Here is a 25,948-nt window from a genome sequence, read left to right on the forward strand (position 1 = left end):
CTCAACCTCCCAAAGTGCTGGGAATACAGGCATGAGCCATTTCACCCGGTCTTGACTGTGTTTTTAAAATTTTAAAATGTGTACCTTTAGTTGCAGTGTTTTATTTTTAGAATTTATCTTAAATAATTACATGTGCCCACAATGATAATTACAAAAGAATGTTTTTGAACAGTGAAATATTCAAAATAAACATGGTTTCCACAAATGTAGGGCCAGTTGACTTACATCCACCCATGGACACAGTGGACTTGTAAAAATGAAAGAAATGTAATGTAACTCAAAGTTCTTACGTGGAAAGGTCAGTGCTAAGAACTAAGCACAGCATTGATAACATTTACATAGAGTTAAAAAACCCTCAGGATATATTTTGACGTCCATATGGATGTATAAAAGATTCGTTTGGCCAGACGCAGTGGCTCATGTCTGTGATCCTGGCATTTTGGGAGGCTGATGTGAGTGGATTGCATGAGCTCAGGAGTTCGAGACTAGCCTAGGCAACATGGTGAAACCATGTTTCTATAAAAAATAAAAAAATTATCTAGGTATGGTGGCATGTGCCCATAGTCTAATTCCTTGGGAGCCTGAGATCAAAGGATTGCTTGAGCCTGGGAGGTCAAGGCTGCGGTGAGCCATGATCGCACCACTGCACTCAAGCCTGGGCGACAGACTGTGTCCCTGTCTCAAAACAAACTGAAAAGGTATTAGTTCTTCCTTAATTTTTTTTTAAATGAATGAATGGAATATAAATGAGAATCAAAACAAATGCATCATAAACTTCAATAAACTTTGTGGAAGCGATTGAAAGATTATTTTCATGTTTTGTTGAGTATTTTGTATTGTTTACTTTTATGATGAAAATACATAGTGCTTGGGTAATTAGAATATAGTCTACTAAATATTTCATATCTGGACTTATGATTTTTACCTGAAAATATTGAATTGTGTCGCAGTTGTAGTGAGATGCATGTCATTTAATTATGTCCTATTCTGTTTTCTTTCTAAAAAGAAGTACAACTTTCCCACATAAACATAACTCTTTTGGTTTTCTAGTGAACCTAAAGAAAGATAGTGAAAATACACCTGTTAAAGGAGGAACTGTAGCGGATCTAGGTAAGCACACCCCCCCCCTCAAATATACAATGGTCTGTGCTTTCTCTCTTGAATATGTCATCTCCTTTGATAGTCTATTCTTTCTTTATTTTTATCTGTTTTTTAGAGACAAGGTCTTGTTCTGTTGGTAAGCCTGGAGTGCAGTGGCGTAATGTAGACCACCACAGCTTTAAACGTCTGGGCTCCAGCGGTTTTCCCACCTTAGTCTTCCAAGTAGTTTGGATTGTAGGCACATACCACCATGCCCAGCTTGATACACTCCTTTTCTTTTTTTTTTCTTGAGACAGAATCTCGCTCTGTTGCCCAGGGTAGAGTGCAGTGGCACGACCTCGGCTCACTGCGAACTCTGCCTCCTGGGTTTAAGCAATTCTCCTGCTTCAGCCTCCTGAGTAGCTGGGATTACAGGCACGCGTCACCACGCCCAGCTAATTTTTGTATTTTTAGTAGAGACGGGGTTTCACCATGTTGATCAGGCCTGTCTCGAACTCCTGACCTCATGATCTGCCTGTCTCGGCCTCCCAAAGTGCTGGGATTACAGGCGTGAGCCGCCGTGACTGGCCGATACTCCTTTCTTAAGTGAGACTTGTGCTTAACCACTGCAGGATATTAGCTGTGGCTTACTCTTAGTGCCATTATGATTTGGGTAGCTACTGTTGTAGGAAAGTTAATTTCCTGTGATCCATTGTTGCCATTCTTAGTGATCTCCCCCTGTTGGAGCATATTTTTCTACAAACTAGCAAAGGTGGTAATATTATAATTGAATATGAATATGAGTTTTAACGAAATAGTTCTGATTAAAGTGCTTTTTCAAATGTCGCTGAAAGAATTGTTTTTGTAACATAGTATGCAAATTGATATTGTATTGTTAGAACAAAAATCTGTGGAGTGTTAATACTTTGTAAGCCAAATTAAAGTTTCTAAGCAGTATGAAATGAGAATGACATCATCTTTTCCTAGTATTTCCAAGTCTTAGAGTACATTTTCACAAGTAAGGTGTAATTCTTGAGTGATTTTGCAGGAAAATAGAGAAAAGTATAATCACTTGTTCTCTTTAAAAATTAAATAGGGGTAGTTTTAAACATCTTTGTTCTGGAGAGTTGTGGATGAGACAATAGCCTTGATTTCTTTTATTCACTTGTAAAGGAGAACCTAATGTTTTCAGTATATACTAAATGTTTGACTTTATGGAATTTTAAACCTGAAAGGGATTTTCAAGATCTCCTTTTTTAGAAAATGAGACGTCAATTCTATCTTCTAATTAAGGAATTCTGTATTTGAATAAATTGCAGTCATTATTATTTTCTGAGACGGAGTCTCGGTCTGTTACCAAGGCTGGAGTGCAGTGGCACGATCTTGGCTCACTGCAACCTCCTCCTTCCGGGTTCAAGTGATTCTCCTGCCTCAGCCCCCTGAGTAGCTGGGACTACAGGCACGTGCCACCATGCCCAGCTAATTTTTGTATTATTAGTAGAGATGGAGTTTCACCAGGTTGGCCAGACTGATCTCGAACTCTGACCTCAGGTGATCCACCCACCTCAGTCTCCCAAAGTGCTGGGGTTACAGGCGTGAGCTTTCGCGCTTGGCAATTACAATTATTATTGATGGCAGATATGAGTGGGTATTTTGGATAGTGATCCATCAACTGTAAATTTTTGTTCTCAGAGCTGTTGTATTTTGTTTTTTGTTTTGAGACGAAGTCTCGCTCTTGTCATCCAGGCTGGAGTGCAGTAGTGTGATCTCGGCTCATTGTAACTTCCACTTCCCAGGTTCAAGTGATTCTTCTACCTCAGCCTCCCAGCTAGCTGGGATTACAGGCACCTTCCACCATGCCCAGCTAATTTTTGTATTTTTAGTAGAGACAAGGTTTCACCATGTTGGCCAGGCTGATCTTGAAATTCTGACCTCAGGCGACCCACCCACCTCAGCCTCCCAAAGTGTTGGGATTACAGGCGTGAGCCACTGTGCCTGACCAGAGCTGCTGTTTTAACTGCTCTGTGTTCTGCCTTATATGCTACCTCGTCAAATATAGGTCTTTCATTCTTCAGGTCTCTGAAGGATTCAGTTGTTTGGTGTGGAGCATATTTTCTCACATCTGAAAGAAGGAAGAGAACATTTATTGAATATTACCATTTAGGGATCAGCTAATTTAGTATTATCAGACGTATCTTTCCATTGAGTACCAAGACTACCTTGGGGAATGAAATTTGTCAGACTAAAAATGTGTAATTTGAGTAATGGGAGAGATTATTAAGTCAAACTAATAGTTTCTAGTAAGAGGTTGGTTATCCTATGGTTTACCATTGTCCAATGGACCAAGTGTTTGTTTTTGGCAGCCTTACCTAGATTTCTTTCTGTTAGGTACTTCCTAGATAAAAATAGTCACTATGCAGAGCTGCAGAACTCCTACTGGTAATTAATACCGTATTTTTTTCACATCCAGAATCACCTATTCCTTGTTAGCAAGTATTTGTGACTAACACATTAAGCCACCATGTCCATCTCTGGGTGGCATGAGTAGTTGTCAGATCTTGTTCTACATGTGTTTGCACTTCACTATTAAACTGTTTTGTTTTATTGGTGAGGAAATGGAGATTTAAAGAGGTTCAGTAGCCTCTTTCCAAATATTTTGCAGAACCCCGATTTCAGTCCTGGTCTCTCTTACGTTTCCTGCCAGTGCTTTGTATCACTGCACTTGCTATTGTGGTTTGTCTATTTTGCTCAGCCTTTATGCGTTTTCATAGTGGCTTTCTGTTTTGTGAAGTCACCAAACCAATCCAACTGGAGGCCCTTTGGTTTGGTTCTTTCCTTTTTGTGGAATAATTACCTTGTCTTTCTCATCTCTTAACATTTCAACTTAAAGGCCAACTTTTCAGAGACACCTCTTTACTTGCTCTGAAGTGTCCGCCTACCCACTTCCTCTCTAATATATTTATGTTTATTTTTTGTATAGCATTTTTCAAAATCTGATAAATTTCTGTTTATTTTTGCTATATCCCATACCAGCCACCAAAAGTGTTGGTATTATAGCTGTGAGCGACCACACCCTATCCCCCCCCCCTTTTTTTTTTTAAATAAGAGATAAGATCTTGCTCTGTTGCCCAGGCTAGACTTGGACTCCTGGCCTTGAGTGATTCTCCCACTTCAGTCTCCAGAGTAGCTGGGACTGTAGATGTGCACTGCTACACCCAGCATCCCGTGTTCTTTTTGAACTTCATCATGCCTTACCTAGTGCCAACTGTCACAGTAGTCATAAAAAGCTTAAATATTGCAGGCATATAATAATATAATTTGTTGTTCTTTAATACTACCTCTTTCCTATTCTGTACTGGCAGTTTTGCTTTTCACTGTGGAAATCAACTGTCTAGTTTATAAATTTTACCTGGGCTTTCTCTCATGCTGAGCCCTGTATCCTCAGAAGGCATTGTCTTACTAAGATTCGTAAGGGATTGGTTATCACTTGTTTTTTTATTCATCATTCTTTACTCAATTCTTTTGGAACCCAAAATGTTGTTATTTTAGCAAAACCCAGGAGACGAGAATCATAATCAAGTCCTGTGTCTGTTATTAAGATCATGACTATGATATTAGCTCAAGTAGTAATTAAATTCCCTACTGTTTGAAATTTTTAATGATCTTTGCTTTGAATTTCTAATTACGTCTGTGATTCTGTGTAAAATTCTAATTTAGTGAATTATTCAGAGTGATTTTGCTTTTATAATGCTCTATTTCATTCCTTTTCTTTGTCCAGTGTCAGTTCTTAGACCATTAATTTTCCAAATAACCCAAAGAACATTTACCTGTTTTGAAAATGAATTGTGTGTTTTGGTTTTGCAGATGAGCAGGATGAAGAAACGGTCACAGCAGGAGGAAAGGTAACATTCAGTTAAGCCTGTTGTGAGAGAGCTTCTCTAAGGGTCCTGTGTACCGAACAGTAGAAGCACTGAATTGTACGTAGCCCAATTTTTGGACTATGAGGCCCTTCTGGTTTTTGAATTTTTCTTTTTTTTTTTTTTTTTTTTTAGTTTTCCCCCCAAGGAAAACAAATACAGCATAAGAACCATTTCTGGAAGGTGTTTTTGTTAGTTTTTTGTTTTGAGACAGGCTGTCAGCTCACCGTAACCTTGACCTCCTGGGCTCAGGTGATCCCTCTCCCACCTCAGCCTCCCGAGTAGCTGAGACTACTTGTGTGCACCACTACACCCAACTAATTTTTTTATTTTTTGTAGAGATGGATTTTTTCTATGTTGCCCAGGCTGGTTGCGAACAGCTGGGCTCAAGCAGTCTGCCTGCCTCAGCCTCCCAAAGTGATGGGATTTCAGGTGACAGCCACTGCACTTGGCAAAATACTTGACTTTCTTGGACCCCAAGATTTTACTTAGAGGAAATTTTCATCCTCTCTGCTAGTGTCCCTGATGTGCTATGATTTGAAAAAACAAAAATAAAAGTTATTTAGTCAAAGAGCCACTTATTAATGAACATTACCTATGCAAAAAGATATTATTTAAAGTAAATAGTGACTGGCACCTATAACCTCAGCATTTTGGAAAGCTGAGATGGGAGGATTGCTTGAGGTTAGGAATTCTATGCTGGCGTGAGCCAAAATTCTGCCACTGTGCTTTAGCCTGGGCGACAGTGCAAGACACTCTGTCTTTTTTTAATGTAAAGTGTTGAGTGCAGTGGCTATGTCTGTAATCCTAGTTCTTTGAGAGGCCAGGTGGGAGAATCACTGTTAGCCCAGGAGTTGAAAACCAGCCAGCACAACACGGGGATACCCTGCGTCTACAAAAACTTAAAAAATTAGCTTGGTGTGGTGACACCTGCCTGTGGTCCCAGCTAAAAAGGAAAGTCAAATTCCTTCATTTTAATACCAAAGATAAGAGGATTTGAAGCCATGTACCAGTCGTTTATATAGCTTAAAAGGATTAGAGGTATTGTCTCTAAAGCAGTCTCCCAGAATGTCATCCTCCTTCTTGTTTTCTGACTGAGGTCATTACAACTTATACTGTTGTCCTTCATTAATTGCAATGCCAGCCTCTTCCTGTCTTTTCTGAGTAAGGAAAATATTTTGTGTCCTAAATGATTTGTAAAGTCTATACCACAAAAATGTATTAACTAAAGCCATAATAAAAAGAGGTCAGCCTTGAGAATATTTTTTGCTAGCTTCTGTGATTTGGGAAATAAAATTTGTTACCCTTGTCATCGTTATTATCACGTTTGTATTCGATATCATTTAAGTAATAACTAGAGTCCTTGGTGTTTTCAGCTTTAAATTTATTCCTTTTTACTCTTCTTATAGAAACTGTTAAGTTTATAGGTAGTATACTAGATCGTCATTTCAGATACTGAACAGGAAATTTAGGTTGAATTAAGTTAAAGGTAGAAATTAAATTTTGGAACCATTGTAAAAGAAAACTGATTTAAAATTTGGGTTTTTGCTTATTTTATTTTTTTGAGACAGGGTCTTGCCTAGGCTGGAGTGCTGTGCAGTGGTGGAAACACAGCTCACTGCAGCCTTGACCTCCTATGCTCAAGCAGTCCTCCTGACTTCAGCCTCTCAAGTAGCTGGGACTGCAGGCATGCACCACTATGTCCAGCTAATTTCTAAATTTTTAGCAGAGACAAAGTATGACTGTGTTGCCCAGGCTAGTCCTGATCTTTTGGTCTCAAGTGATCCTCCTGCCTCAGTCTCCCAAGTGTTGGAATTACAGGCGTGAGACACCTTGCCCAGCCCATAATTTGTTTTTTTAATAGAAAACAATTTCATAAGGTTACAAATAATAAAATCACCACAGAGAGAAAATTGGAGAACATTTCAGTATCAAAAAATGTATTTAAAATACGTTTAAATGTATGCGATAAAAATGTATATCAAGTAAACATTTACTTTAGATTAAGTAAAACTGGGCAAGGAAGAAGCAAGCTGTTATGGAATGAGATCTAGGTTATGAGTTATTTATTTAGTCTGAAGTCCTGTGCATTGAAACAGACTTTCTTCAATCAACTTGTTAATCTTATTATGAGAGACCTACCTTCTCTGCATTGATTCCCTCATTATCATAAATGAGCAACAAAACCTTATCTGTCAGCTGGCTACCTTGTACCTTAAACCTTAAATACTGTGAAAGGTTGTTTTTACTTGAAATTTGTTTTTCGGATATCTGATTGAATCAGGGAGCTTCATTTTATTTAACCTAACAACTAAAGTGTGAGAGATGTTATATATAGATACATATATATCTATAGATAGATAGATAGATAGATAGATAGATAGATAGATAGATAGATAGATATCTGTAGTTCGTTCTTTCTTTCCACTTTGTCTTCTTTTCTGTAGGAAGATGAAGATCCTGCCAAAGGTGATCAGAGTCGATCAGTTGACCCTGGGGAAGATAATGTGACAGAGCAGACTAATCACATTATTATTCCTAGTTATGCATCATGGTTTGATTATAACTGGTGAGTGACCACTTCATCTGTGAGCATGGTACAGAGCAGTACAAGAACTTTCCTTCAAATCAGGTTGTGCCTTTCTGCCCATGTTCCTCGTCAGAAATTACTGTCACCTTTGACGAAGGGAGATGGAAAGTGATTTTTATCTTTGGAATGTGTTTATGTTTTTTTGTTTGTTTGTTTTTTTGTTGAGACAGAGTCTTGCTCTGTCGCCCTGGCTGGAGTGCAGTGGTGTGATCTCAGCTCACTGCAGCCTCCCCCTCCCGGGTTCACGGGTGTCTTTAGATCACATCACTGCACTCTGGCCAGGGTGACAGAGCAAGACTCTGTCTCAACAACAACAAAACAAACAAAAAAACACAAACACATTCCAAAGATAAACAGAATTTTTTTTAAAGTGAACTCTTCCTAACCTGTAACAATGAAAACATTGGGAGTTATATTAGAATTATGTAATTAGTTCCTTACAGTTATTCTTTTAGAAGTCATTATATATATTTATATAGCATTAATTCATCTTAGAAATTGTCTTTCTAGAAGTTTGCAGGTAATTCGTTGTATTTATAGTATTTTACCGTACAAATCCAATTTAATTTAAATGTTACCAAATACTCAAAGAGTGAATAATTTGAGTTATATTCCCAGACCATCGATTTGCTCTTTGCCATGCAACCAATACTTACATGTTGCATATCTGGAAAGCCACTGAGAAACTTAAAATGTCATCAGGAAGATGACACTTGTATTAGCAGCAGAAACTTTGTGCTAGATATACAGTTGGTTCATTTTTATACCGTTAGGCCTGATCATTTTACCTGATCTTTGCTTATGACCTATAACATTTCATAAAATTATTAGCATTTGTATATATTGTTAAAATGTAGTTCTATGATATTATTAAAAGCAATTGATACTGAAAATTTAAAAAAATTAATTTATCTCCCCAGCACCTCCACCAAAACTAAAAAGTAATTTATCACAGTGTTTCTGAGGGCTGGACAAAGGCTCATTTATGTTAACAGCCTGAGAAGCTGAGATTTGCAAATTTATTGTCTCTACTCTGGTCATTTGTTTCATCAGTTTGTTGCCATGCCATGCCAGCTACTTTGTTTTTGTCAACATTTTTCAAAGAATTCTTCGTATCTTACGGCTTCTTATCTAGTTATGATGTATTATGTCAAAAAATAATAAAATGTATAGTTTTCAGTGTGTCGATAGTAGTTTTTTAGTTTGGTTATGGGAATAGAAAAACTACAGTAAGTATGGGGAGTAAGAAAGAGAAAGCTTTCCTTAACTTTCTTGTATGCTGTTAATACATAGAAACTAGTGTAAGCCAATTAATTTTGGCAAGCAGTACTCAGGTTTTGGATTCATCACTTTTACTTAGAATATTTAATGATTTTATTCTTTTAAAAAGAAGACTCCTAAACCTTTTTTTTTTTCTTCTTCTTTTCAGTATTCATGTGATTGAACGGCGTGCTCTTCCTGAGTTCTTCAATGGAAAAAACAAATCCAAGACTCCAGAAATGTGAGGCCAGTGTTTTAGAAAACTTGTTTATTTGCCTGTGTGTGGTAGGGCCTCTTCAAGCATCCACCTGAGTTTCTTATTGCTGATTCTTGGAAGTTTGCAAATACTCCTTTCAGAACAGTGTTCATATCTCATTTGTATAGCATTCCATGGTACAAAGGAAATTGTATGTAGTTTTGTTTTTTGTTTTTTGGGGGTTTTTCTTTCGTTTTTTTTTGAGACAGGGTCTCACTCTGTTGCCCAGGCTGGTGTGCAGTGTCATGATCTTGGCTCACAGCAATCTCTGCCTTCTGGACTGAAGGGATCCTCCCACCTCAGCCTCTTCAGTAGCTGGGAGAACAGGCACATGTCACCACACCTGGCTGATATCTATCTATCTGTCTGTCTGTCTGTCTGTCTGTCTATCTATCTATCTATCTATCTATCTATTTTTTGGTGGAGATGGGGGTTTCACCATGTTGCCTAGGGTATTCTTTTATTTCTAAACCTTGAACTGTATGGACATCAGCTCTTGGAATTTAAGTTTGGATTTTAAACCAATTTTTACTATAATGAATTCAGGCTTATCCTCATAACTTACCTTTTTTTTTTTTTTCTTTTTTTTTTTATTGAGATGGAGTCTCACTCTGTCGCTCAGACTTGGGGTACAGTGTTGCAATCTTGGCTTGCTTCAGCCACCACCTCCTGGGTTCAAGCTATTCTCCTGCCTCAGCCTCCCAAGTAGCTGGGACTTAGAGGCATGTACCACCACACCTGGCTAATTTTTGTATTTTTAGTAGAGATGGGGTTTCACCATGTTGGCCAGGCTGGTCTCGAACTCCTGACCTCAAGTGATCCACTTGCCTCGGCCTCTCAAAGTGCTAGGATTATAGGCGTGAGCCACCACACCCGGTCTGTCCTAACAACTTTCAGCTTGTGTGTGCATGTATGTTATGGATTATTTCTTTTTTTTTTTTTGAGACGGAGTCTTGCTCTGTCGCCCAGGCTGGAGTGCAGTGGCCAGATCTCAGCTCACTGCAAGCTCCACCTCCCGGGTTCACGCCATTCTCCTGCCTCAGCCTCCCGAGTAGCTGGGACTACAGGCACCCGCCACCTCGCCCGGCTAGTTTTTTGTATTTTTTAGTAGAGACGGGGTTTCACCGGGTTAGCCAGGATGGTCTCAATCTCCTGACCTCGTGATCCGCCCGACTCGGCCTCCCAAAGTGCTGGGATTACAGGCTTGAGCCACTGCGCCCGGCTGTTATGGATTGTTTCTATTCATCCAGGAGAAAATGAATCTTTATCTTCCTGATGCATGAGTGCTAATTAAAAGAGAGACATGATGATATAGCTACATGTGAATTAAGCTTAATTACATAAAGGATTTTTGTGCTTTTGCATTGGAAATAGAGAAACTCTTATTGGAAGGAAGAAGTTTGGCAGGAAGTACTTTTTGTCTTTCCCTGATGATTCATCAGTATATACTTCTGGAACCCTTGTCCCTATGTATAAGTACACACCTTTCAGTACTGTAGATACGCTCCCATGTATTAATCAGGGTATAATCTGTTGATTTTTTTTTTTTTTTTTTTTTTTTTTTTGTGGCGGGGGGACAAAGTCATTCCGTCACACGGGCTGGAGTGCAGTGGCGTGATCTTGGCTGCCTGAGTTTTGTTTTCCTTGTGTGCCAAGAACTGTTGCTACGTCTCAAAGTCCTTAACACTCTTGTTATTAAGTACTGTATTTTGTGACAGAAGTCATTGGAATCTGCTGTAACAGAATCTCAGTTTCTCTCTCCATTTTCGTATGTTCTTTTCTGGATTTGGTCTCATGGATTCTACTTATTGCCCAGCCATGATCTCCCTTAAAGAACTGCCACGAGAAGTTACATAGCTATTTTCAGAGCCAAATCCACATGCCACCTTTGAAATACAGAAGTGATAGGCAATAGAGGTTGAGAGCATAGATTGAAGAGCCACCACACTGGGTGCGATGAATTCTGGCTCCATCAGTTACCAACCCTGTGGCTAGGACAAATTCTCTAACAACTCAGTGTTTGTTTCCTCACCCATAGATGGGATGATAGCAGACCCTACCTGCAATATGGAGCGATTATGAGGGTTCAGTTGTCAGACATACATTGCTTATAACAGTGCCCTGCACACAGTAAAGTATAGATATGTGGTAGTGAGGCAGATAGCCTATGTAACCATGTGTTAGTTTCAAATTCTGCAGTTAACTACCACAATGACCAAGTTTGAATTTATGTTACTTCACATGAATGTCGTTACATTACTTGTTATTGTACATTAATAAACAGTTGTTTTGCATATTTGTGGTTCTAAATTCACTCATGACTTTAAATATGCAATATAATATCACTGTTTTTTATGCTCTTGTCTTAATTTATTGTATTTCTAAGGAATCTGAAGATTTTTGAGTTTCTGAGTAACCTTGTTTCTGAAAGGATACGTGTCCACCTTATGAATTTTGCCATTGCTTTTTAGATACTTGGCATATCGAAATTTTATGATTGACACGTATCGCCTAAACCCCCAAGAGTATTTAACTAGCACTGCTTGTCGGAGGAACTTGACTGGAGATGTGTGTGCTGTGATGAGGTAAAATGTTTGACTTTTTCTGAGACATTTAACTCTAGGAATTTACTTATGCTTTGCTGTCATATTAAACTGGTTGTTTCAACTGGGTAAAACACCTAATTTTAGTTGTGTCATTTAGGAGTGGATTGTATTTTGTTTCCTTTCATTTCATTCAATTTATTTTATTTTTATTTTATTTTATTAATTTAATTTTATTGTCGAGATGGGATTTCATAATGTTGCCAAGGCTGATCTCAATCTCCTGGCCTCAGGTAATTCTCCTGCCTTGGTCTTCTGAAGTATTGTGATTGCAGGCATGAGCACTGTGTTCAGCATTAGAGGTTGAAAACTTAAAATATTTAATTTAGGCTGGGTGCAGTGGCTTACGCCTGTATTCCCAGCACTTGGAGAAACCAAGGCGGGCGGATCACTTGAGGTCAGGAGTTCGAGCCTGGCCGACATGGCAAAACCCCTTTTCTACTAAAAATATAAAAATTAGCTGAGCATGGTGGCACATGACTGTAATCTTAGCTACTGGGGAGGCTGAGGCAGGAGAATTCAGGAGGCAGAGATTGCAGTGAGCTGAGATTGTCCCACTGCATTCCAGCCTGGGCGACAGAGCGAGATTGTGTCTCAAAAAAATAAAATAAGTAAGATAAATATTTAATTTAGTTTTCTAGATTTTACAGTTCACATTTTAATTTTTTTAGTCTCATTTAATTTTTTTTTGTGCTCTCATTTCTGTGATTTAAATGATTAAACTTTGTAATAGGTTTGCGGGGTGCTGTGTTATCAACATTATTTGTGGCTTGTAGAAATTGTTCCCTACATAACAAACAAAATCTGTCAAGTAATTTGTGGTGTTTGATAGCCTGCTAAGCACATTTACTTGTTTATTGTTTCTGTTTTTTAATGGTGTAATGATGATAATAAAGCACATGAAATTGATTCTTTAGATTTTAACTTCCCGAGCTTTATTCTTTAGGGTCCATGCCTTTTTAGAGCAGTGGGGACTCGTTAATTACCAAGTTGACCCGGAAAGTAGACCCATGGCAATGGGACCTCCTCCTACTCCTCATTTTAATGTATTAGCTGATACTCCCTCTGGGCTTGTGCCTCTGCATCTTCGATCACCTCAGGTAAATTAATGTTGACTTTTCATCAGACCTGGATAGTAACAAATGTCTGTTTATAGCATATCTATTTAGGAATGCTGTTGTTAGTGCTGTTTCTTTGATGCTTGTTTGTATGTGTGTTTTGGTGTACTGTAAATATTACAGTCCAAAAGAATATATAGTGTTTAAGTTAATGCTGTCCCACCAATCCCAAAACCCAATGCCTTAGTCTATCAAATTATTAATTTACTTTTATATGCATAACTCCCTTTATCCTTCTGTCATCAAAAAGACACACATAAGTAAGCAGATGATGCGAAATCTTCTTTCCCTTCCTTCAGTCTGTGTTCTAGAAACGTGAAGCAAAGAAATCTTTATAACTTGTCCTAAGATTTGTAAAGTGGACATCTATATATACATTGTCAAACAGATTATGTCAGACAAATTCTGTATAGCATTAAGTTGGATTCACAGGAACCTAAGGTATAAATTTTGTTCCATTGTGAAATAGAATATAGTAATGAAAATTTGTTATCCTTTCTGGACTTAAAGGGACACCAAAATGTAACTTGTATGTTGAATTTTTGTTAGAAGTATAGTGTAGAAGTGTGGGTGTTTATTGTTTTTCGTAGGAAATCCAAGAGTGGCTTAAGTTCCAATATTAACCTTTTTTTTTTTTTTTTTTTTTGAGACAGAGTCTTGCTCTGCTCCCCAGGCTGGAGTGTAGTGCCATGATCTTGGCTCACTGCAATTTCTGCCTCCGGGTTATAAGCAATTCTACTGCCTCAGTCTCCTGAGTAGCTGGGATTATAGGCACATGCCACAATGCCCAGCTAATTTTTGTATTTTTAGTAGAGATAGGGTTTCACCATTTTGGTCAGGCTGGTCTTGAGCTCCTGACCTTGTGATCCACCCGCCTCGGCCTCCCAAAGTGCTGGGATTACAGGCATGAGCCACTGCGCCCGGCCTAAACAAATTTTAAAAAACGTTTACCCTCTTGACTTTAAAGAGGCTAACTCAGCCGTTTATCATTTATTTGACTCAGGTTCCTGCTGCTCAACAGATGCTAAATTTTCCTGAGAAAAACAAGGAAAAACCAATTGATTTGCAGAACTTTGGTCTACGTACTGACATTTACTCCAAGAAAACATTAGCAAAGGTAAGGATTTTTTTTCTAATCACGTGTAGGCTACAATCCAGCACATCTTAGTCCTTCTAAGATACATCTGATGAGCTTTCTACTCAAATCTGATAGTATTTTTAAAAACAATTATCATTTATCTTACCTTTTATATTCCCATATGACTTAGTAGATAGGTATTTTAAAAATAACACTATTAGAGAAATTCGAGGGGAAAATGGAGAATTTGAAGAGAGAATTGGAATCTGTAAAAAGAATCATGAATATTTTAGAACTGAAAAGTATACTTGAAATTATTTGATAGGTTTAACAACAGACTGCATACAGCAGAAGACAGGTTAGTGAACTCAGAGATAAATTAGTAGATATATTGAAACTGAAGTACCAAGAGAAAAAGAAATTGGATTGAGGTAGGGAGGGGCCAGGACAGAGAGGAGAGTGGAAAAGATACGTGAGATACAGTTCAGGCTGGACATGGTGGCTCACACCTGTAATTTCAGCACTTTGGGAGGCCAAGGCAGGAGGATCCCTTGAGCCCTGGAGTTTGAGACCAGCCTGGACAATATAGCGAGACTATGTGTCTCTATTATTAGAAAAAGAAAAAGGCATAATAGAGTCCAAAGAATTAATGTTTGTCATTAGAGACCCATAAGAGAACGAATGAAGGAGGAGTGATACTTGAATATATAATGGCCAAAAAGACGTTGGAACAAATTAAAAGATACCAACTCACAAAACAAGAAAGACAGAGCCAGGCCGGGCTCAACACTTTGGGAGACCAGGGCAGTAGGGTTGCCTGAGGCCAGGAGTTTAAGAGAAGCCTTGCCTCTACTGAAAAACACACACAAAAAGAACAGATCCAGATTTATATAGAGAAAAAACCAGACTCGGGTACTTTATGCTTAATCTCTTAAAAACTAACATCTTAAAAGCAGACATGGAGGGTGGGGGTAAGGGTAGAGAAGAACATACTAAATTCAAAAGAATAATAATAAAACCGATAGCTGACTTTTCGACAAAAATGATTAAAGCCAAAGGACAAATACAATAACATTTTTAAATTGTAAAAGAAAAAATATCTCTCTGGAATTCTGTATCCAGTAGATACTACTTTCAAAATTGAACATGAAATAAAGACGTTTGTAGGCATTCATAATGTAGAAAAGTTATCACTAGCACACAGTCTAAGAAAAGTAAAGGAATGTCTTCAGCATAAAAGATAATGATCCCAGATGAAAGCACGTGACTCCATGAAGGAATAAGGAGCAGAGAAAAGGGTAATCTATGTGGTTAAATATAAAGTAATACAGATTGTTTAAACAATAATATTTGGGATTTATAATGGTAGAAATTATAAGAATGGCAGAAAGGCAGAAGGAGATTAAATTGAATAAATTGTTACAAAGTTTACATTATTTGGAAACATGACAAAAGTCCTGATTCGGGGTAAACTATAATTTGACACAACATTTTGGGACCTGACTGGATCTAATGGAAGAATAAAGAGTGCTAGAAAAAAGGTCAACATGTGAGTCAGTATAAAAGACATCTTCTGGCCAGGCACGGTGGCTCACGCCTGTTTTTGTTAATATAAAATTCAGATCCGAGAAAAACTAACCTATGGTTACAGAAAGTATATACTAGTCTATACTTACTTCTGTAAGTATATACTTTTGTGAGTGTATATACTTCTGTAAGACTAGTATATACTTTTGTGAGTGGCTATCAATTTGAGGTTTAAAGGAGGGAGCCTTTTGGGTTTTGATTTGAGTATTATTACATTGTCATATAAGTTAAATTGTATCAAGTTTTATACTAATTTGTGTATTTTATTGTATATGTATCATACCTTCAGAAATACAAAAGAATTTTTTTTTTTGAGACTGAGTTTGCCCTTTTCTCCCAGGCTGGAATGAAGTGGGGCGATCTTGGCTCACTGCAACCTCCACCTCTGTGGTTCAAGTGATTTTCCTGCCTCAGCCTCCCAAATAGCTGGGATTACAGGTGTGTGCCACCACACCTGGCTAATTTTTATATTTTTAGTAGAGACAGGGTGTCTCCATGTTGACTAGGCTGGTCTTGAACTCCTGACCTCAGGTTATCCACCCACCTTGGCCTCACAATGTGCTCAGATTACAGGCGTGAGCCTCTGGGCCTGGGCATTTTTTTTTTTTTTTTTGGAGACCGAGTCTCACTCTGTTGCGCAAGCTGGAGTGCAGTGGTGCAGTCTCAACTCCCTGCAACCTGTGCCTCGCGGGTTCAACCGTTTCTCCTGCCTCAGTCTCACAAGTAGCTGGGACTACAGGCACGTGCCACCACGTCCAGCTAATTTTTGTATTTTTAGTAGAGATGGAGTTTCACCATGTTGGTCAGGCTGGTCTCAAACTCCTGACCTCAGGTGATCCTCCTGCTTCAGCCTTCCAAAGTCCTAGGATTACAGGCGTGAGCCACCACACCCAGCTTTTTTGTATTTGTATTTTTATTTTTTTAAAGAGAGGACATCTCACTGTGTTGTCCTGGTTGGTCTTGAACTCCTGAGCTCTGGTGATCCACCTTTTTCGACCTTCCAAAGTGCTGGGAATACAAACATGAGCCACCAGGCCCAGCCTAATAAAAAAAATTTTTTTTTTAAATCATATGGAAGCTTCAGCAGTCATTTTGTGGGCTCTGATGAGGCTTATGTTGTAGAGCCAGTTGTTATCAAGAGAGGAAACAGGCTTGGTGAAACCCTGTCTCTACTAAAAAAAAAAAAATACAAAAACTAGCCAGACATGGTGGCGGCCGCCTGTAATTCCAGCTACTCAGGAGGCTGAAGCTCAAGAGTCGCTTGAACCCAGGAGGAAGAGGTTGCAGTGAGCTGAATCACACTACTGCACCCCAGCCTGGGTGACAGAGCAAGATTCCGTCTTAAAAAAAAAAAAAAAAGAAGAGGAAGAAACATTGACTTAAGTCTGTGGGGCAGAAAAAATTCTTTCTACACTTTGTGGCTGAGAAGTGGAAAGATGGTTGTTGAGGACCTTCCCTATAAATAAATGTCTGGGTCTAGGTTGTAGAGATCTTCCTTATGTTTGCTCAGGTTTTGTTTCTTCAGAATTTAGATTAGATGTTAATGAATTTTGTTCTTCTTGGGGCTCCAAATCTGATTGGTGATTACCTCTGATTTTGGTTTTTTAAAAGAACCTTTGGTTATCTTAAAGTAATCCTTGGGGATCTCAGCTGTATATTCTGTGTTATAGATACAGGCATCTTTTCTTTCTCACAAAGCCATAGTGTAGGAGTTTAATTATTAATTCTGCAATGCTTAGGTCAACTGTTTTTATTCTTTAGTTAAAAGACTACTTATTTTTGATGCATTATTTGTTTTTTCTTTTTGCAAGTGAACAGGGTGTGTCAGAATGCTATGAATTGAATGCCCCAGAGATGTAGCAAATCAGGGTTTAATTTTGTTGTTGTTTTATTTTTGTTCTTTCTTCCTTCATACAGAATTTAATCTTTTCATGCAGTGTGTAGCACTACTGCACTAAGAGATTTAATTATCTAAACTGAGAAACTATTGACATATACAGGAAAATCACGGATTGTAGAAATGTTTATTTATTAAATGGTAATCTCTCAAAATAGAATTTTGAGAGAGGGAAATATGTTAGAATGTATATTTTGAATTAGTAATGTTTATAGCTGCATGATAATATCAGCTATACTACAGATCAAGTCTCCTGAAGATGAGTGAATGCAGCAGGGTATGCAGATCAAGAAATATAAATTAATCGATTAAATTGTAGTTTTTACACAAGCCAGTCTCACTTTTCTTATACTTACATTGTCACATGAATCATAAACTATAAGGGACTCACATGGAAAAGGTGATTTTGAGTTTACAGACTCACTTGGAGATTCTTTTATATTTGAGAGATGTTTTAAAATGAGATAGTATGGACTTACTGCAGTTGGAATCAAGAACCTGTCAGTGTTTTATGTCTGTAGTACATCTGATCCTTGAATCCTGGAAGAAGTACTCTCTTTAAGTTATTACCAAGATGTGTGTTATGTTTGTGTATTACAGCTGATTTATGGTATGCAGTAAATTAATATGGTTTTTAGCTTGCTAAAGATACTGTTAAGTATCAAAATAATAGAAATAACATATCCAAATAGTTATGGGTCCTTGTTTGACAGCAGGAAGTCTTTTTTGGTTTTTGTTTTTGTGTTTTTTTGAGATGGAGTCTCGCTCTGTTGCCAAGGCTGGAGTGCAGTGGCGCGATTTTGGCTCACTGCAACCTCTGCCTCCTGGGTTCTCCTGCCTCAGTCACCGGAGCAGCTGGGACTATAGGCAAGAGCCACCACACCCGACTAATTTTTGTATTTTTAGCAGAGATGGGGTTTCATGGTGTTGGCCTGGCTGGTCTAGAACTCTGACCTCAAGTGATCCACCCACCTTGCCCTCCCAGATGCTGGGATTACAGGCGTGAGCCACCGTGCCCAGCCAGTCTTTGAAATAAGCCAGCATTTCTTTTAGAAGTTTAGGCTCCTTAAAGTGTTTTATTCCTGTTAGTCAAAGACTTACGTTGATAGTTTGTATAACACAGTCACCTGAGCTTGGAAAGTAATTCTACTGAGCTCCATATTCAACTTTAAAAATGAGCAAAAAATTTCTGATTTTGTTTCCTTAGAGTAAAGGTGCTAGTGCTGGAAGAGAATGGACTGAACAGGAGACCCTTCTACTCCTGGAGGTAAGCAGATTAATGCATATGGGATGTGTGCTATAAGATTCTATGACTAGCATTTTATTTTGTTTTGTTTTATTTGGAGGCAGGGTCTTGCTCTGTCACCCAGGCTGGAGTGCAGTGCCCTGATCATGGCTCAGTGCAGCCTCTACCTCCCAGGCTCAGGCGATCCTCTTACCTTTAGTCCTGAATAGCTGGGACTACAGGCATGTGCCACCATGCCTGGCTAATTTTTGTATTTTTTGTAGCAATGGGCTTTCACCATGTTGTCCAGGCTGGTCTCAAACTCCTGGACTCAAGTAATCCTTCCACCTTGGCCTCCCAAAGTTCTGGAACTAGGGCATGAACCACTGTGCCTGGCCTGTGACTAGCATTTTAAATTCACCTTTAGTATTCTGTTTTAAAAAGTGTCCACTGGAGCTCAAAACTCAATCACACATGTGTTTTCCTTTAGAACAGCCATCATGCTTTGATAGTTGATACTTAAATCCTTTTCTGTATCTCCCATTGATAGTACAGAATTTTAAAACCGTGGAGTTAGATATTTAGACGATTAAATTGATAATTTTATAGATTCATCGAGGATGTTTAAGTGAAGCTAATTCCTAATTGTCACACACTCACAACAAAATAAGTTGTGAGTGTGTGACAATTAGGAATAAAGTGACTACTAAGACAATTGATGTCATTGCCTGGATTTATGCTAAGATGTTGCCGCTCCTTTTGCACCATGAATGCAGATGTCGACATAATGAAAAAGACAGTAGTGTCTTAGTATTATCAAGGAAATTGTTTGACATCACAGTCCTAAAAGAGCCCGGTGCCCTCTGGGTTCCCAGACCACGTAGAGTGGACTTGGTGACATTTTGGTTGCTGTACTGCTTTCATTTGGTTTTTCAGGTTGTTCCAATTGTTGTAATTACTGTAGAAGTATCCTTGGTGCCTCAAACTATTTTCATTTCTTTTTTGCATTCCTCTTTTACTTTTTCTTGCTGTTTTCTGCTTCTCCCCCCAACCTTGTCTTTCTCTGTTGTGATCAAAATCAAAACGATCCCTTGTTGTGTGTTCTTTTGCCTCTACTTTAATACGTTCTCATATGCACATTCAGTATCAGTGATATGCAGAGAGCTTTGCTGACTCACTTTTTTCTTATTTATTTAACTATCTTTCCTATGGTACTGACTGACTCACTTTTAATTTCAGGACTATTTTGTATAGCCATATCTACTAGATTTTAATATTAATTAAAATGAATCATGTTTTCAGTACTTGTGGGTGACTATAAACACACTTTTGTATTGCTATTTTGGAATCTTTGGGCTCTGGAGAGAAAGTAAGTTATATAACAATGACTGGGACAACAATTGTTCTTTTTCTTGCTGCACATTGACGCTGAAACTTTTCTCCTTTTTCACATTTAAGATTAGTAGGTAGTAAAAGTGAGGTAAGAATAACTGAACTACTGTTTAAAGACATCCGGTGGGGTGGCTCATGCCTGTAATCCCAGCACTTTGGGAGGTCAAGGCGGGCGGATCACGAGGTCAGGAGATCGAGACCATCCTGGCTAACACGGTGAAACTCCGTCTCTACTAAAAATACAAAAAATTAGCCAGGCGTGGTGGCAGGCGCCTGTAGTCTCAGCTACTTGGGAGGCTGAGGCAGGAGAATGGCGTGAACCCGGGAGGCGGAGCTTGCAGTGAGCAGAGATCACGCCACTGCACTCCAGCCTGGGCAACGGAGCGAGACTCTGTCTCAAAAAAAAAACCAAAAAACAAAACATCCAAGAAAACCACAGTATTCTTACACAATAGTGCATTTTCTCTCCTGCAGGTGGAATCTGTGCAGTGTTTGATTTTTCTTTTAAACTTGCAATTCAGTCAACAGTAATTGTTTGCAATTACACAAAGAGAAATAAAAGACTTCTCCACATCAGTGTTTACCACTAACATCTTCCATTTATATAGTTTATTTAGAGATACTCAATAGCTTAAGAATATGAAGTCACATGAATATTTTTAAATGGATTTATAATCAAATATCGTCTCTTTCTAATACATTGATAAATCTGGTAGACTCATTGGGGTTTGCTGTTTTCAAAATAGCATCGTACTTTTTTTTTTTTTCCCCAGACAGGGTTTTACTCCCTTCCCCCATGCTAGTGTGCAGTAGCACAATCTCAGTCCACTGCAGCCTCAATTTGCCGAGCTCAGGCGATCCTCCCAGCTCAGCCTCTTGAGTAGCTGGGACTACAGGTGTGCACCACCATGCCTGGCTAGTTTTTTTGTATTTTTAGTAGAGATGGGGTTTCAGCATGTTGCTCAGGCTGGCATACTATTTTATTAAACAAATATACCACACAGGAAGCATTCCAAATATTTTTTGTATTCTTGAGCCCACTGCTTTGATTTTTAAAAGACCTTGTTTCATAAAGTCTTTTATCAAAGCACAGTTTTTGAGTAAATGCTAAAGGTTAATATCTGGTCATGTTAATTTCTTTGTTATCTTACTGTAAATATTGGAGGCAACATTTCAATTTTGGAAATAGTCAAAGTGGAATGTATACAATAGATGAAGGAATGCAGTTTGAAAAAGAAAGATCTTTAATTGGTAGAAATGAAGGATAATGTAAGATTTTATATTAACTTTTTAAAAAGAAATTACTCTGTAAGATCGAGATGACGACGGCTTGTTTGAGTAAGACTTCAGTTGCAAAAAGGTATGGGGAATTTCTACTTGAAAATGTGTCATTAGAATGAGTAGGCATATAAAGTCTGAAGTTTGAGGTGAAAAAACAAAATAGCACAACAACAAAAAGAAGCCACAAAAGACCACCACAGTCTTTATGGAAGTTTGAAATTCTGTTGTTAGAATCAGGGCACCAGAAGGAAAGAGAGATAATGGAGCCACTCTATTCCACAGTGATTAAGGTGATCAAAAATTTTTTTTCAAATTAATATATATGTACATACATATCTATATATTTTTGCACATACTTATTTAATATAGAGGCAGGGTTTTGCTACGCTGCCCATGCTGGTCTTGAACTCCAGGTCTCTAGTGATTCTCCTGCCTCAGCCTCCCAGAGTGCTTGGATTACAGATGTAAGCCACTGTGCTGGGTACACAGTTTCTTTTTTCTTTGAGACGAAGTCTCACTCTGTCTCCCAGGCTGGAGTGCAGTGGCATGATCTCGGCTCACTGCAGCCTCTGCCTCCTGGGATCATGCGATTCTCCTGCCTCAGCCTCCCCAGTAGCTGGGACTACTGATGCGTACCACCACGCCCAGCTAATTTTTGTATTTTCACAAGACACAGGGTTTCACCATGTTGGCCAGGATGGTCTCGATCTCTTGACCTCGTGATCTGCCCGCCTCAGACTCCCAAAGTGCTGGGATTACAGGCACAAGCCACCACGCCTGGCCTTCACAATTTAAGTCCACAACTGATTGCAGTATTCTTCCTGTTCATTTGTAATTATTCCTGGGCTTTAAAGTGACAAGACTTGAATTTGTAAGCTCACTGATTCTCCCTTGATAACTCTAGTGTTTGTCATATATGCTTTGCTTTCTCATGCTATTTATTTTCCCTTAGATAATTAATAGACATAAAGGCTATACCTGGAAATAAAACTTATAATTTATTAGCATTTATGTATCACTATAAGAGTTTCTCTCTTTTTTCTTTTTTGAGACGGAGTCTCACTCTGTCACCCAGGCTGGAGTGCAGTGGCATGATCTTGGCTCACTGCGAGCTCCACCTCCCGGGTTCACCCTATTCTCCTGTCTCAGCCTCCCAAGTAGCTGGGACTACAGGCGCCCGCCACCAAGCCCGGCTACTTTTTTTGTAGTTTTAGTAGAGACAGGGTTTCACCATGTTAGCCAGGATGGTCTTGATCTCCTGACCTTATTATCGTCCCGCCTCGGCCTCCCAAAGTGCTGGGATTACAGGCGTGAGCCACCGCGCCCAGCCTTCTCTCATTTTTTTATGCCAGCTAAATTACAGGAAACATAGCATTAGAAGATATTCAGTAACCAACATGCAAGATTTCCTCACAGTGTGCATGCACTTTACATACTTTTTCTTGATACGCAACCCAGGAAATATTTCGTTCTATGTACTTTTGAACTACACTAAGAGGAATAGTAAATCTTCTATTAAAAAACTTTTCTTAAGGACAGAGATGTTCAATCTTTTGGCTTCCCTGGGCCACATTGGAAGAACTGTCTTGGACCACACATAAAATACACTAACACTAACAATAGCTGATGAGCTTAAAAGAAAAAAATCCCCCCAAAAATCTCACAGTGTTTTAAGAAAGTTTATGAATTTGTATGGGTCACATTCAGCGCCATCCTGGGCCACATGCGGGCTGCAGGCCGCAGGTTGGACAAGCTTGGTTTAAGAGAAGCTTTTTATTTTTTTTTTAATTAAAAAATAGTCAGCCTTTTTTTACATTTGAGAGCCTTAGCAAAGTCAGATTTCTTTTTTCGTTTAGTTCAGTTTCCTGTGGTTTGAGTTCAGTAAACTTTATTAGGTATTGTGTTTCGGACACTATGACAGACACTGCATGTTGAGATCTATAGGACACAGTCTGTACCTTTAAAGAATTCATAGTCTACTAGGTGACAGAGAAAGATAAAACACAAAGCTTGAATGCAGAATTCCCAACTTTATGATTAGAGGTATGTCCAGAGCACCAGAGCTGTACAGAGGAGTTGCTTTGCAAACAGACCAGGTAGATAAGACAATGAGCAGCCTTCTGGGAATGGTATAGCTGTGTTGGTCCTAAAACATGATGTTTCCAGTGCAGAACAAATGGTTCATAGGCACAATACCTAGTAGGAATATATCAGTGGGACCTGTGTATTCTTGAAACAAAAAGAGTAGGGAATAGGGTGGGAGAAATAGGCAGTGTCCTGATCATGTTTGGCTTAGTTTCATAAGATAATGACACATAATGAAATAGTTTTAGGCAGGAGAGAAAGAGTGTTTTACATAAAGCATATTTCACTCTAGCAGCTTGGAGAAGGATGAAATTAAGTATAAAAAGGTAATTATAAGAATCAATTTATGAGGCCAAGATGGAAGGATCACTTGAGGCCAGAAGTTGGACAGCAGCCTGGGCAATATAGCAAGACCGTGTCTCTAAAAAAAAAAAGAGAGAGAGAGAACGTATCCAGGATGAGTAATGATGAAGACCTGAACCTGGGTTATGGCAGGATGAATGAAGCTGTTTTGTAGTATTATAAGATACTCACTAAAAACCTTTAATTGAATCATTCTCCTTCCTGGCCAGTGTATCACCACATTATTCTCTTTTCAAAACATCTCTTTATTTGCCTCTCTTATTAACATTACTCTCAGTTCCCAGGCTCAGACATTTACTGATTCTCAACTCTGTGCTCTTCTGGATGCTGATTCTTGCTTGGATTTTGTATCTCAGAAGGTTCCCCAACTCCACCTTTATTCTGGAAAAAAAACTTGGTGAACTTTCTTATTGTTCCCTGGCGAAAGGAACATGAAAAAATATTTTTAAAATAAAAACTTCATTGGAAAAGGGCGTGATAGAGCATGCCTAGAAAATCCCTATTTATAATTAGAAATATAATACAGCCCCAGTAGATATATTTCTACTTCCATGGACCTGCGTGAGATAGATTTATTTTTCTTTTTTCTTACAATCTGGGTCTTTCAAAAAGTAATTCCTTCTCAAACTACCTGAGGTTACTGAATATCCAGAAGTCACTGAATATCCAGAGGAAACCTAGAATTAGCCTAGTTTTTCAAGGGATTTAATGAGTTAGACCGTTTGCTGGCTTGGGTTTTGAGAAGTCATGTACCATTCCAGCAGAAATGAAAGCCTGAGCAGCAGTTGGAACCCAGAGTTAAGAATTGATGGCCAGGCACAGTATTTCACACCTGTAATCTCAGCACTTTGGGAGGCTGAGGTGGGAGGATTGTTTGAATTCAGAAGTCTGTGACCATCCTGGGCAATATAGTGAGAACCCATCTCTAAAAATTTAAAAAAAAAAAAAATTTGAAGTAAAATAATTAACTGAAAAAGTAAAACATGGAGACAGCTATTGTTATAGAAAGCTCAATCTCACAGTGTAGATCAGCAAATTAGGCGCTAATGCAAGGTTTTTCAGTTGGAGCATTCAATATTGACATTTGGGCTAGTTTTTTTGTTGTTGGAGTGGAGGGTTCATATATGTTTTACAGCATATACGGCCCCTCCTTGTTCTTAGATACCAGCAGCACTTCCCCAGTTGGGTCCACCAAAATGTTTGCAGACATTGCCAATGTCCTCAAGGGGGCAAAAATTACTCTTCATTGAGAACCATGGTCCTGGAGAGAATGGTGTTAGAGTAGCAACCTCAGTATGCCACTAAATAAATTCTTGTTATCCAATTAATTCCTCAACTTTCTTAGAACCACATAGTTGTGGTTTTCTTTCTACTGTTCTATCCATTTTTCCCTCGGAGACTCCTTTTAAACTTTTTGTTGGTTTCTTTCAGGATTTTCTCTGAAAAAATAATAAATTATAAAACTAGAAATGTGTGTAGTTTATAAATTTTAGAATCAGTTTATCAATTTCTACTAAAAAGAAGCCTACTTGGAGTTTGACTGGAATTGTATTGAATCTAAAGTTCAACTTGGAAATAATTGACATCTTAATACTGAGACTTCTGGTGAATGAACACAATATATCTCTTCGTTATTTTATTTGGGTCTTTTAGTTCTCTCATGTTTTACTCATTCCAGTCTGTTACTCTTACACATTCTTTATTATGTTTATTCCTCCTCTTAAGTATTTAATTATGCTATTTAAGACAGGGTCTTGCTGTGTTTGTCAGGCTGGCCTTGTACTCCTGGGCTGAAGAGATCCTCTCGCCTGAGCCCCCTGAGTAGCTGGGACTACAGATGTGTGCCCCCACACCCAGTTTTTATGTTACTTTAAATACTTTTTTTCTTCCTGTTTAAAATTGTTCATTGCTATTATATATGGATATATAGTTGAGTTTCTTTATTGCCCTTTTATCCTTTGACTTTGCTCAGCTGTTTAGTTTTAGTACTTTTTTTTATAGCTTCCTTAGAATTTTCTATATAAACAGTCATGTCTGTCTGTATTAGTAAAAATATCAGCCTTTCCTCCCTCCCTCCCTTCCTTCCTTCCCTGTTTTCTTTCTTTCTATCACTCTTGCCACCCAGGCTGGAGTGCAGTGACGCAATCTTGGCTCACTGCAACCTCTGCCTCCTGGGTTCAAGTGATTCTTGTACCTCAGCCTCCTGAGTAGCTGGG

General features: G+C 38.6%; 1 protein-coding gene across 1 annotated transcript in view; it reads left to right on the forward strand.

Moving 5' to 3' along the window:
* The window catches only part of SMARCC1 (SWI/SNF related BAF chromatin remodeling complex subunit C1), a 191,170-nt gene that overhangs the window by 83,978 nt on the left and 81,244 nt on the right, over positions 1-25,948 (forward strand). Inside the window, exons 12-19 of the mRNA XM_038004010.2 lie at positions 1,051-1,110; positions 4,945-4,982; positions 7,445-7,566; positions 9,017-9,088; positions 11,575-11,688; positions 12,653-12,806; positions 13,828-13,941; positions 18,594-18,653. Coding sequence (XP_037859938.1) covers positions 1,051-1,110; positions 4,945-4,982; positions 7,445-7,566; positions 9,017-9,088; positions 11,575-11,688; positions 12,653-12,806; positions 13,828-13,941; positions 18,594-18,653 — 734 coding nt within the window. The remainder of the gene's footprint in view (positions 1-1,050; positions 1,111-4,944; positions 4,983-7,444; positions 7,567-9,016; positions 9,089-11,574; positions 11,689-12,652; positions 12,807-13,827; positions 13,942-18,593; positions 18,654-25,948) is intronic.

The sequence above is a fragment of the Chlorocebus sabaeus genome, chromosome 22 (assembly GCF_047675955.1).
Source record: "Chlorocebus sabaeus isolate Y175 chromosome 22, mChlSab1.0.hap1, whole genome shotgun sequence".
Taxonomy (NCBI): domain Eukaryota; kingdom Metazoa; phylum Chordata; class Mammalia; order Primates; family Cercopithecidae; genus Chlorocebus; species Chlorocebus sabaeus.